At 46.5% G+C, this 14,212-nt stretch overlaps 1 protein-coding gene across 1 annotated transcript in view; it reads left to right on the top strand.

Moving 5' to 3' along the window:
- LOC139572802 (regulator of G-protein signaling 22) overlaps positions 1–14,212 on the top strand; it is a 54,356-nt gene that overhangs the window by 1,835 nt on the left and 38,309 nt on the right. Inside the window, exons 5-9 of the mRNA XM_071395577.1 lie at positions 134–219; positions 2,867–3,026; positions 3,880–4,517; positions 8,987–9,148; positions 11,397–11,643. Of these exons, the coding sequence (XP_071251678.1) occupies positions 134–219; positions 2,867–3,026; positions 3,880–4,517; positions 8,987–9,148; positions 11,397–11,643 (1,293 nt within the window). The remainder of the gene's footprint in view (positions 1–133; positions 220–2,866; positions 3,027–3,879; positions 4,518–8,986; positions 9,149–11,396; positions 11,644–14,212) is intronic.

The following is a 14,212-nucleotide window of genomic DNA, read 5'->3' as shown; positions in this document are numbered from 1 at the left end:
TTTTTTATATTTAAGTGGATTCAAGTTTCTCATCAGATTAGTTGGTTGATTTAATGATATGGAGTTGATGAAATCAGACGCCTGTTTGTGACATCATCTAAATGAGAATAATAATCGTTGATTTGCGTAACAGTGCTTGGACAGAGAACAGGGAGTGAAGTGGATCCTGACAGAAAGACTACCCTTGTTTATTCAAAGTGACTGCTACTTCGAGTACAGGTAATCCCCAATGTTTTATTACTAGGGGGTAACATCACCTGTTGATGCATGTCTTGATATCAGCACTGCCCATTATCCTGACCCTGTCTGTCCTGACTTAATCAGTCACATTTATTTTTTAATCAAATTTATTTATAAAGCCCTTCTTATATCAGCTGATATCTCAAAGTGCTGTACAGAAACCCAGCCTAAAACCCCAAACAGCAAGCAATGCAGGTGTAGAAGCACGGTGGCTAGGAAAAACTCCCTAGAAAGGCCAAAACCTAGGAAGAAACCTAGAGAGGAACCAGGCTATGAGGGGTGGCCAGTCCTCTTCTGGCTGTGCCGGGTGGAGATTATAACAGAACATGGCCAAGATGTTCAAATGTTCATAGTTGACCAGCAGGGTCAGATAATAATAATGACAGTGGTTGTCGAGGGTGCAACAGGTCAGCACCTCAGGAGTAAATGTCAGTTGGCTTTTCATAGCCGATCATTAAGAGTATCTCTACTGCTCCTGCTGAGTTGAAAACAGCAGGTCTGGGACAGGTAGCACGTCCGGTGAACAGGTCAGGGTTACATAGCCGCAGGCAGAACAGTTGAAACTGGAGCAGCAGCACAGCCAGGTGGACTGGGGACAGCAAGGAGTCATCATGCCAGGTAGTCCTGAGGAATGGTCCTAGGGCTCAGGTCCTCCGAGAGAGAAAGAGAGAAAAAGAGAGAGAGAATTAGAGCATACTTAAATTCACGCAGGACACCGGATAAGACAGGAGAAATACTCCAGATATAACAGACTGACCCTAGCCCCCCGACACATAAACTACTGCAGCATAAATACTGGAGGCTGAGACAGGAGGGGTCAGGAGACACTGTGGCCCCATCCGATGATACCCCCGGACAGGGCCAAACAGGCAGGATATAACCCCACCCACTTTGCCAAAACACAGCCCCCACACCACTAGAGGGATATCTTCAACCACCAACCTACCATCCTGAGACAAGGCTGAGTATAGGCCACAAAGATCTCCCCCACGGCACAACCCAAGGGGGGGTGCCAACCCGGACAGGAAGATCACGTTAGTGACTCAACCCACTCAAGTGACGCACCACTCCTAGGGACAGCATGAAAGAGCACCAGTAAGCCAGTGACTCAGCCCCCGTAATAGGGTTAGAGGCAGAGAATCCTAGTGGAGAATGAGGAACCGGCCAGGCAGAGACAGCAAGGGTGGTTCGTTGCTCGAGAGCCTTTCCGTTCACCTTCACACTCCTGGGCCAGACTACACTCAATCATATGACCTACTGAAGAGATGAGTCTTCAATAAAGACTTAAAGGTTGAGACCGAGTCTGCGTCTCTCACATGGGTAGGCAGACCACTCCATAAAAATGGAGCTGTATAGGAGAAAGCCCTGCCTCCAGCTGTTTGCTTGGAAATTCTAGTGACAATTAGGAGGCCTGCGTCTTGTGACCGTAGCGTACGTGTAGGTATGTACGGCAGATACCAAATCGGAAAGATAGGTAAGAGAAAGCCCATGTAATGCTTTGTAGGTTAGCAGTAAAACCTTGAAATCAGCCCTTGCCTTGTCTTGATATCAGCACTGCCCATATCCTGATCCTCCCTACATCCCTTCAACCTATAGGCCTACTTCCACCCAACCTATAGGCCTACTTCCACCCAACCTATAGGCCTACTTCCACCCAACCTATAGGCCTACTTCCACCCAACCTATAGGCCTACTTCCACCCAACCTATAGGCCTACTTCCCCTCAACCTATAGGCCTACTTCCACCCAACCTATAGGCCTACTTCCCTTCAACCTACAGGCCTACTTCCCCTCAACCTATAGGTCTACTTCCACCCAACCTATAGGCCTACTTCTACCCAACCTATAGGCCTACTTCCCTTCAACCTATAGGCCTACTTCCACCCAACCTATAGGCCTACTTCCACCCAACCTATAGGCCTACTTCCACCCAACCTATAGGCCTACTTCCACCCAACCTATAGGCCTACTTCCACCCAACCTATAGGTCTACTTCCACCCAACCTATAGGTCTACTTCCACCCAACCTATAGGTCTACTTCCACCCAACCTATAGGCCTACTTCCCCTCAACCCATAGGCTTACTTCCACCCAACATATAGGCCTACTTCCATTCAACCTATAGGCCTACTTCCATTCAACCTTCACTCACCTAATGTAACACACCTGTATTGGCAGAGTGAAGGTAGACACCCTGGGACAGTGATAGAATAATACCTTACTCCAGGGACTAACATTCTATTCCATTCCATTCTATTCTTTTCCATTCTATTCCATTCCATTCTATTCCATTCCATTCTATTATTTTCCATTCTATTCTATTCCATTCCATTCTATTCTTTTCCATTCCATTCTATTCCATTCCATTCTATTCTTTTCCAATCCATTCTATTCCATTCCATTTTATTCCATTCCATTCTTTTCCATTCCATTCCATTCTATTCTATTCTATTCCATTCCATTCCATTCCATTCTATTCCATTCCATTCCATTCTATTCCATTCTATTCCATTCATAGCTTTGTCTGACCCTGCATTCCTGCACTTTGTGACAAATGTTGTTTAAAAGGCTTTTATAAATAAAGTTTTGATTGATGTGTGTTTGCTGCTTGACGGTGTTTCCCAAGGTTAGCGAAGCTGCTTTCTCAGTGGGGCCCTCGGGGCTGCAACCAGAAGAGGGATGGTGTCTCAGTCCCACCCCCTGTCACCACAGAGCCCGTCTGTTCTTCCCCTGGGCCTGATGACAGAGAGACCCTGATGAAGGTCCTCTATGTGTCACTGGGGCAGGTCAGCAGAACCTGCTTATTCACATCAATGATATATCTCAGTATGATGTCAATATGGTTCAGTACAGCGGAGATGATATATCTCAGTATGATGTCAATATGGTTCAGTACAGCGGAGATGATATATCTCAGTATGATGTCAATATGGTTCAGGACAGCGGAGATGATATATCTCAGTATGATGTCAATATGGTTCAGTACAGCGGAGATGATATATCTCAGTATGATGTCAATATGGTTCAGTACAGCGGAGATGATATATCTCAGTATGATGTCAATATGGTTCAGTACAGCGGAGATGATATATCTCAGTATGATGTCAATATGGTTCAGTACAGCGGAGATGATATATCTCAGTATGATGTCAATATGGTCCAGTACAGCGGAGATGATATATCTCAGTATGATGTCAATATGGTTCAGTACAGCGGAGATGATATATCTCAGTATGATGTCAATATGGTTCAGTACAGCGGAGATGATATATCTCAGTATGATGTCAATATGGTTCAGTACAGCGGAGATGATATATCTCAGTATGATGTCAATATGGTTCAGTACAGCGGAGATGATATATCTCAGTATGATGTCAATATGGTTCAGTACAGCGGAGATGATATATCTCAGTATGATGTCAATATGGTTCAGTACAGTGGATATGATATATCTCAATATGATGTCAATATGGTTAAGTACAGCGGAGATTATTATTTGTCATAAATAAACACTTGTTTTGTGGTGTTGGTAAAACAGTAGTTTACATGCTGTATATGATCCAGGTATTTCTTTGTCTCTCTCACCCCAGGCAACACTTCCCTATAGTCACACTGTTTGTGTTCTTTGTGTGTCTGCAGGCCTCAGTAACAGACATGTTGACAATGGCTAAGGACAAGGACAAGCAGCTGCCTGTCTGTACCCGGTCTGTGAGAAGCCCAGTGTGCTCCCTGGGCCGGGAGGGACAGAGGGGTCCGTCCTCAGCCTGCTTCTCCTGCATCCCCGACTCAGAGTCCTACGCCCTCTCCTCCTCACTCCTCGTCTCCTTTCCTCTCTCCTCTTCGCCCCCGGACCGTCCTCTCTCCTCTTCACTTCTAGACTGGGACAGGAGACGGGGAAACCACAGCTGTCTCACAGAGACAGAGGCAAAGACAGAGATAGAGGCAGGAACTACAGATGAGGGTAATGGGGACCCCAAGTCCCAGAGTCCCTCCTGTTCTACCACTGATGAGGAGACAGGTGGTCCCCACACAGAGAGCCCCTGTGAGGGAGGTCCAGCCACCAGCCACAGCAGACTGAAGGAGGAGGGCGGGGGGTCAGAGGAGGAGAACGACCAGGACCTTGAGTTCTGTGATGCCACTGCTCGTATCCATGGTGATAGACAGGGCCTTGGTGACTTTAAGGACTTCTTAAAGGGAACACTAGGAGAGAAGCTTTTGCGTCTGTGGATGGATATAGAGAGACTGAAGACCCTACAGGACGGCATGAGGAAAAACAGGTATTCAGTACTTCCTTAAGGTCCAATGCAGCAGTTTTTTTTATCTCAATATCAAATCATTTCTGGGTAACAATGAAGTACCTTACTGTGATTGTTTTCAATTAAAATGGTCAAAATGAAACAAAAATATCTTCTTAGCGAAAGGCAATTTCTCAAGGCAACATGTTGCTCAGACTGTCTGGGAGTGGCCTGAGTGGGAGGGGGAAACAGAACATGTTCTCTTATTGGCAGAGAGGTTTGGAACTCTCTTTCTTACATTTACATTTACATTTAAGTCATTTAGCAGACGCTCTTATCCAGAGCGACTTACAAATTGGTGCATTCACCTTATGACATCCAGTGGAACAGCCACTTTACAATAGTGCATCTAAATCTTTTAAGGGGGGGGGGGGGGGGTGAGAAGGATTACTTTATCCTATCCTAGGTATTCCTTAAAGAGGTGGGGTTTCAGGTGTCTCCGGAAGGTGGTGATTGACTCCGCTGTCCTGGCGTCGTGAGGGAGTTTGTTCCACCATTGGGGGGCCAGAGCAGCGAACAGTTTTGACTGGGCTGAGCGGGAACTGTACTTCCTCAGTGGTAGGGAGGCGAGCAGGCCAGAGGTGGATGAACGCAGTGCCCTTGTTTGGGTGTAGGGCCTGATCAGAGCCTGGAGGTACTGAGGTGCCGTTCCCCTCACAGCTCCGTAGGCAAGCACCATGGTCTTGTAGCGGATGCGAGCTTCAACTGGAAGCCAGTGGAGAGAGCGGAGGAGCGGGGTGACGTGAGAGAACTTGGGAAGGTTGAACACCAGACGGGCTGCGGCGTTCTGGATGAGTTGTAGGGGTTTAATGGCACAGGCAGGGAGCCCAGCCAACAGCGAGTTGCAGTAATCCAGACGGGAGATGACAAGTGCCTGGATTAGGACCTGCGCCGCTTCCTGTGTGAGGCAGGGTCGTACTCTGCGGATGTTGTAGAGCATGAACCTACAGGAACGGGCCACCGCCTTGATGTTAGTTGAGAACGACAGGGTGTTGTCCAGGATCACGCCAAGGTTCTTAGCGCTCTGGGAGGAGGACACAATGGAGTTGTCAACCGTGATGGCGAGATCATGGAACGGGCAGTCCTTCCCCGGGAGGAAGAGCAGCTCCGTCTTGCCGAGGTTCAGCTTGAGGTGGTGATCCGTCATCCACACTGATATGTCTGCCAGACATGCAGAGATGCGATTCGCCACCTGGTCATCAGAAGGGGGAAAGGAGAAGATTAATTGTGTGTCGTCTGCATAGCAATGATAGGAGAGACCATGTGAGGTTATGACAGAGCCAAGTGACTTGGTGTATAGCGAGAATAGGAGAGGGCCTAGAACAGAGCCCTGGGGGACACCAGTGGTGAGAGCACGTGGTGAGGAGACAGATTCTCGCCACGCCACCTGGTAGGAGCGACCTGTCAGGTAGGACGCAATCCAAGCGTGGGCCGCGCCGGAGATGCCCAACTCGGAGAGGGTGGAGAGGAGGATCTGATGGTTCACAGTATCGAAGGCAGCCGATAGGTCTAGAAGGATGAGAGCAGAGGAGAGAGAGTTAGCTTTAGCAGTGCGGAGCGCCTCCGTGATACAGAGAAGAGCAGTCTCAGTTGAATGACTAGTCTTGAAACCTGACTGATTTGGATCAAGAAGGTCATTCTGAGAGAGATAGCGGGAGAGCTGGCCAAGGACGGCACGTTCAAGAGTTTTGGAGAGAAAAGAAAGAAGGGATACTGGTCTGTAGTTGTTGACATCGGAGGGATCGAGTGTAGGTTTTTTCAGAAGGGGTGCAACTCTCGCTCTCTTGAAGACGGAAGGGACGTAGCCAGCGGTCAGGGATGAGTTGATGAGCGAGGTGAGGTAAGGGAGAAGGTCTCCGGAAATGGTCTGGAGAAGAGAGGAGGGGATAGGGTCAAGCGGGCAGGTTGTTGGGCGGCCGGCCGTCACAAGACGCGAGATTTCATCTGGAGAGAGAGGGGAGAAAGAGGTCAGAGCACAGGGTAGGGCAGTGTGAGCAGAACCAGCGGTGACGTTTGACTTAGCAAACGAGGATCGGATGTCGTCGACCTTCTTTTCAAAATGGTTGACGAAGTCATCTGCAGAGAGGGAGGAGGGGGGTGGAGGGGGAGGAGGATTCAGGAGGGAGGAGAAGGTGGCAAAGAGCTTCCTAGGGTTAGAGGCAGATGCTTGGAATTTAGAGTGGTAGAAAGTGGCTTTAGCAGCAGAGACAGAAGAGGAAAATGTAGAGAGGAGGGAGTGAAAGGATGCCAGGTCCGCAGGGAGGCGAGTTTTCCTCCATTTCCGCTCGGCTGCCCGGAGCCCTGTTCTGTGAGCTCGCAATGAGTCGTCGAGCCACGGAGCGGGAGGGGAGGACCGAGCCGGCCTGGAGGATAGGGGACATAGAGAGTCAAAGGATGCAGAAAGGGAGGAGAGGAGGGTTGAGGAGGCAGAATCAGGAGATAGGTTGGAGAAGGTTTGAGCAGAGGGAAGAGATGATAGGATGGAAGAGGAGAGAGTAGCGGGGGAGAGAGAGCGAAGGTTGGGACGGCGCGATACCATCCGAGTAGGGGCAGTGTGGGAAGTGTTGGATGAGAGCGAGAGGGAAAAGGATACAAGGTAGTGGTCGGAGACTTGGAGGGGAGTTGCAATGAGGTTAGTGGAAGAACAGCATCTAGTAAAGATGAGGTCGAGCGTATTGCCTGCCTTGTGAGTAGGGGGGGAAGGTGAGAGGGTGAGGTCAAAAGAGGAGAGGAGTGGAAAGAAGGAGGCAGAGAGGAATGAGTCAAAGGTAGACGTGGGGAGGTTAAAGTCGCCCAGAACTGTGAGAGGTGAGCCGTCCTCAGGAAAGGAGCTTATCAAGGCATCAAGCTCATTGATGAACTCTCCGAGGGAACCTGGAGGGCGATAAATGATAAGGATGTTAAGCTTGAAAGGGCTGGTAACTGTGACAGCATGGAATTCAAAGGAGGCGATAGACAGATGGGTAAGGGGAGAAAGAGAGAATGACCACTTGGGAGAGATGAGGATCCCGGTGCCACCACCCCGCTGACCAGAAGCTCTCGGGGTGTGCGAGAACACGTGGGCGGACGAAGAGAGAGCAGTAGGAGTAGCAGTGTTATCTGTGGTGATCCATGTTTCCGTCAGTGCCAAGAAGTCGAGGGACTGGAGGGAGGCATAGGCTGAGATGAACTCTGCCTTGTTGGCCGCAGATCGGCAGTTCCAGAGGCTACCGGAGACCTGGAACTCCACGTGGGTCGTGCGCGCTGGGACCACCAGATTAGGGTGGCCGCGGCCACGCGGTGTGGAGCGTTTGTATGGTCTGTGCAGAGAGGAGAGAACAGGGATAGACAGACACATAGTTGACAGGCTACAGAAGAGGCTACGCTAATGCAAAGGAGATTGGAATGACAAGTGGACTACACGTCTCGAATGTTCAGAAAGTTAAGCTTACGTAGCAAGAATCTTATTGACTAAAATGATTAAAATGATACAGTACTGCTGAAGTAGGCTAGCTGGCAGTGGCTGCGTTGTTGACTTTGTAGGCTAGCTGGCAGTGGCTGCGTTGTTGACACTACACTAATCAAGTCGTTCCGTTGAGTGTAATAGTTTCTACAGTGCTGCTATTCGGGGGCTAGCTGGCTAGCTAGCAGTGTTGATTACGTTACGTTGCGTTAAAAGAACGACAATAGCTGGCTAGCTAACCTAGAAAATCGCTCTAGACTACACAATTATCTTTGATACAAAGACGGCTATGTAGCTAGCTATGTAGCTAGCTACGATCAAACAAATCAAACCGTTGTACTGTAATGAAATGAAATGAAAATGTGATACTACCTGTGGAGCGAAGCGGAATGCGACCGGGTTGTTGAGTGCGGAAGTTCTATTCGGTAGACGTTGGCTAGCTGTTGGCTAGCTAGCAGTGTCTCCTACGTTAAGGACGACAAATAGCTGGCTAGCTAACCTCGGTAAATTAAGATAATCACTCTAAAACTAAAACTTCTTATTGGTCTATTAACTAATTCACCGCATGGTTCTGTCTAAACTCCATCCCACCAAAACAGGCTGACAGTTCAAAGCTCATAGTGTGGAAATATACAGGGAAATCATAGTTTTGACTGCACTGGGCCTTTAACCCATAACTCCTAACCTTCACCTTAACCCTGACCCCAACCCCTAACCCATAACTCCTAACCTTCACCTGAACCCTGCCCTAACCCTAACCCTAACCTCAACCCTTAACTCTGACTCTTAACCATAACCCTAACCTCAACCCTTAACTCTAACTCTTAACCTAAACCATAACCCTAACCTCAACCCTTAACTCTAACTCTTAACCTAAACCATAACCCTAACCCTAACTCTTCATTGAAGTATAGAACCTGAGATGACAATGAGCCTTCCTCTTAACCAATGACGTGGACAGAACCGTCTTCAGTGATTGATTGATTGATTGATTGATTGATTGTGACAGGCATTTGGTCCAGATGCGTAGCTGCTACCTGCTGACCGGTGGCCAGAGCAGTCTGAATGGTGAGCTGTTGACCAGACTGGGTCTCTCTACCTCCCCCTGCTGGAGAGAGGACAGACTGCAGAGAGTTCAGCCCCGCATCACTGAGGCACTGCTCTGCTACTGGTGAGGAGACTGACTGACAACATCAACCACACCAGGGGTTTTCAAACCTCTCATTGGGGACCCCCTGACCTTTCTTTGTATTTTGGGGATGTGTGTATTGTTAGGTATTATAAACTGGGTGGTTCTAGCCCTGAATTCTGATTGGCTGACAGCCGTGGTAGACGAGACTGTGACCTGAACTAGGATCACCTGGTCCATACTAGACTAGACTGTGACCTGAACTAGGATCACCTGGTCCATACTAGACTAGACTGACCTGAACTAGAATCACCTGGTCCATACTAGACTAGACTGTGACCTGAACTAGGATCACCTGGTCCATACTAGACTAGACTGTGACCTGAACTAGAATCACCTGGTCCATACTAGACTAGACTGTGACCTGAACTAGGATCACCTGGTCCATACTAGACTAGACTGTGACCTGAACTAGGATCACCTGGTCCATACTAGACTAGACTGTGACCTGAACTAGGATCACCTGGTCCATACTAGACTAGACTAGACTGTGACCTGAACTAGGATCACCTGGTCCATACTAGACTAGACTGTGACCTGAACTAGGATCACCTGGTCCATACTAGACTAGACTGACCTGAACTAGAATCACCTGGTCCATACTAGACTAGACTGTGACCTGAACTAGGATCACCTGGTCCATACTAGACTGTGACCTGAACTAGAATCACCTGGTCCATACTAGACTAGACTGTGACCTGAACTAGGATCACCTGGTCCATACTAGACTAGACTGTGACCTGAACTAGGATCACCTGGTCCATACTAGACTAGACTAGACTGTGACCTGAACTAGGATCACCTGGTCCATACTAGACTAGACTAGACTGTGACCTGAACTAGGATCACCTGGTCCATACTAGACTGTGACCTGAACTAGAATCACCTGGTCCATACTAGACTAGACTGTGACCTGAACTAGGATCACCTGGTCCATACTAGACTAGACTGTGACCTGAACTAGGATCACCTGGTCCATACTAGACTAGACTAGACTGTGACCTGAACTAGGATCACCTGGTCCATACTAGACTAGACTAGACTGTGACCTGAACTAGGATCACCTGGTCTAGACTAGACTGTGACCTGAACTAGGATCACCTGGTCCAGACTAGACTGTGACCTGAACTAGGATCACCTGGTCCAGACTAGACTGTGACCTGAACTAGGATCACCTGGTCCAGACTAGACTAGACTGTTACCTGAACTAGGATCACCTGGTCCATACTAGACTAGACTGTGATCTGAACTAGAATCACCTGGTCCATACGGTCTCTTATTTCATGTGTAAATAATATTGTTATGTTCATGTTATTTCACCCTGTTCAATTTAAATATTGCAGAGATCCTCACTAAGTGGGTTAAACTTATTGGCGCGATGCTTAGGGTGAATAACGGTACGTGGTGGAGCTTATGAGTGTTCCAGGGGTCCCAGGTTCATGTTGTGTTCCAGGGGTCCCAGGTTCATGTTGTGTTCCAGGGGTCCCAGGTTCATGTTGTGTTCCAGGGGTCCCAGGTTCATGTTCTGGTTGTGTTCCAGGGGTCCCAGGTTCATGTTGTGTTCCAGGGGTCCCAGGTTCATGTTGTGTTCCAGGGGTCCCAGGTTCATGTTGTGTTCCAGGGGTCCCAGGTTCATGTTGTGTTCCAGGGGTCCCAGGTTCATGTTGTGTTCCAGGGGTCCCAGGTTCATGTTGTGTTCCAGGGGTCCCAGGTTCATGTTGTGTTCCAGGGGTCCCAGGTTCATGATGTGTTCCAGGGGTCCCAGGTTCATGTTGTGTTCCAGGGGTCCCAGGTTCTGGTTGTGTTCCAGGGGTCCCAGGTTCATGTTGTGTTCCAGGGGTCCCAGATTCATGTTGTGTTCCAGGGGTCCCAGGTTCATGTTGTGTTCCAGGGGTCCCAGGTTCATGTTGTGTTCCAGGGGTCCCAGGTTCATCTTGTGTCCCAGGGGTCCCAGGTTCATGTTGTGTTCCAGGGATCCCAGGTTCATGTTGTGTTCCAGGGGTCCCAGGTTCATGATGTGGTTGTGTTCCAGGGGTCCCAGGTTCATGTTGTGTTCCAGGGGTCCCAGGTTCATGTTGTGGTTGTGTTCCAGGGGTCCCAGGTTCTCGTTGTGTCCCAGGGGTCCCAGGTTCATGTTGTGTCCCAGGGGTCCCAGGTTCATGTTGTGTTCCAGGGGTCCCAGGTTCATGTTCTGGTTGGGTCCCAGGTTCATATACCGGTTGTGTTCCAGGGCTCCCAGGTTCAGGATGAGTCAGAGAGCAGTAGATCCTCTCAGACTGTCACTGTGGAGGAACGAACAGCTACGCCCTCCCTCTGGTGTCAACCCTAACCCTCGTTACATCACCCTCCGGCCTCACACCTGTATACCTAGAACCCCCCTCCCACCCCTCCGGCCTCACACCTCTATACCTCGACCTATCATCCGCCCAGACACCTCTCTACCCAGAGACAGGACCCCCACACCAGCTCACACACAGGTACTAGGCGTGACCGACAGAGAGTTGGGATGTGCGCTTCGATATTTCTTTATTTTATGAAAAGCGCTATATAAGTTGAATAAGGTAGTATTATTCTGTGTGTGTTGTGTCAGACAGGTTAATAAGGTAGTATTATTATGTGTGTGTCAGACAGGTTAATAAGGTAGTATTATTCTGTGTTATGTCAGACAGGTTAATAAGGTAGTATTATTCTGTGTGTGTCAGACAGGTTAATAAGGTAGTATTATTCTGTGTGTGTCAGACAGGTTAATAAGGTAGTATTATTCTGTGTGTGTCAGACAGGTTAATAAGGTAGTATTATTCTGTGTGTGTCAGACAGGTTAATAAGGTAGTATTATTCTGTGTGTTGTGTCAGACAGGTTAATAAGGTAGTATTATTCTGTGTGTTGTGTCAGACAGGTTAATAAGGTAGTATTATTCTGTGTGTGTCAGACAGGTTAATAAGGTAGTATTATTCTGTGTGTGTTGTGTCAGACAGGTTAATAAGGTAGTATTATTCTGTGTGTGTTGTGTCAGACAGGTTAATAAGGTAGTATTATTCTGTGTTATGTCAGACAGGTTAATAAGGTAGTATTATTCTGTGTGTGTCAGACAGGTTAATAAGGTAGTATTATTCTGTGTGTGTTATGTCAGACAGGTTAATAAGGTAGTATTATTCTGTGTGTGTCAGACAGGTTAATAAGGTAGTATTATTCTGTGTTGTGTCAGACAGGTTAATAAGGTAGTATTATTCTGTGTGTGTCAGACAGGTTAATAAGGTTGTATTATTCTGTGTGTGTCAGACAGGTTAATAAGGTAGTATTATTCTGTGTGTGTTGTGTCAGACAGGTTAATAAGGTAGTATTATTCTGTGTGTGTCAGACAGGTTAATAAGGTAGTATTATTCTGTGTGTGTCAGACAGGTTAATAAGGTAGTATTATTCTGTGTGTGTCAGACAGGTTAATAAGGTAGTATTATTCTGTGTTATGTCAGACAGGTTAATAAGGTAGTATTATTCTGTGTGTGTCAGACAGGTTAATAAGGTAGTATTATTCTGTGTGTATCAGACAGGTTAATAAGGTAGTATTATTCTGTGTGTGTCAGACAGGTTAATAAGGTAGTATTATTCTGTGTGTGTCAGACAGGTTAATAAGGTAGTATTATTCTGTGTGTATCAGACAGGTTAATAAGGTAGTATTATTCTGTGTGTGTTGTGTCAGACAGGTTAATAAGGTAGTATTATTCTGTGTGTCAGACAGGTTAATAAGGTAGTATTATTCTGTGTGTGTTATGTCAGACAGGTTAATAAGGTAGTATTATTCTGTGTTGTGTCAGACAGATTAATAAGGTAGTATTATTCTGTGTGTGTCAGACAGGTTAATAAGGTAGTATTATTCTGTGTGTGTCAGACAGGTTAATAAGGTAGTATTATTCTGTGTGTGTCAGACAGGTTAATAAGGTAGTATTATTCTGTGTGTGTCAGACAGGTTACTAAGGTAGTATTATTCTGTGTGTGTCAGACAGGTTAATAAGGTAGTATTATTCTGTGTGTGTCAGACAGGTTAATAAGGTAGTATTATTCTGTGTTGTGTCAGACAGGTTAATAAGGTAGTATTATTCTGTGTGTGTCAGACAGGTTAATAAGGTAGTATTATTCTGTGTGTTATGTCAGACAGGTTAATAAGGTAGTATTATTCTGTGTTATGTCAGACAGGTTAATAAGGTAGTATTATTATGTGTGTGTCAGACAGGTTACTAAGGTAGTATTATTCTGTGTGTGGTATGTCAGACAGGTTAATAAGGTAGTATTATTCTGTGTTATGTCAGACAGGTTAATAAGGTAGTATTATTCTGTGTGTGTCAGACAGGTTAATAAGGTAGTATTATTCTGTGTGTGTCAGACAGGTTAATAAGGTAGTATTATTCTGTGTGTGTTGTGTCAGACAGGTTAATTAGGTAGTATTATTCTGTGTGTGTCAGACAGGTTAATAAGGTAGTATTATTCTGTGTGTGTCAGACAGGTTAATAAGGTAGTATTATTCTGTGTTATGTCAGACAGGTTAATAAGGTAGTATTATTCTGTGTGTGTCAGACAGGTTAATAAGGTAGTATTATTCTGTGTTGTGTCAGACAGGTTAATAAGGTAGTATTATTCTGTGTGTGTCAGACAGGTTAATACGGTAGTATTATTCTGTGTGTGTTATGTCAGACAGGTTAATAAGGTAGTATTATTCTGTGTGTGTCAGACAGGTTAATAAGGTAGTATTATTCTGTGTGTGTCAGACAGGTTAATAAAGTAGTATTATTCTGTGTTGTGTCAGACAGGTTAATAAGGTAGTATTATTCTGTGTGTGTCAGACAGGTTAATAAGGTAGTATTATTCTGTGTGTGTCAGACAGGTTAATAAGGTAGTATTATTCTGTGTTGTGTCAGACAGGTTAATAAGGTAGTATTATTCTGTGTGTGTCAGACAGGTTAATAAGGTAGTATTATTCTGTGTTATGTCAGACAGGTTAATAAGGTAGTATTATTCTGTGTGTGTCAGACAGGTTAATAAGGTAGTATTAT

Source organism: Salvelinus alpinus, chromosome 4 (assembly GCF_045679555.1).
Source record: "Salvelinus alpinus chromosome 4, SLU_Salpinus.1, whole genome shotgun sequence".
NCBI classification, from domain to species: domain Eukaryota; kingdom Metazoa; phylum Chordata; class Actinopteri; order Salmoniformes; family Salmonidae; genus Salvelinus; species Salvelinus alpinus.
Note: the sequence above shows the minus strand (reverse complement) of the source record. Positions and strands in the feature narration are given on the sequence as shown.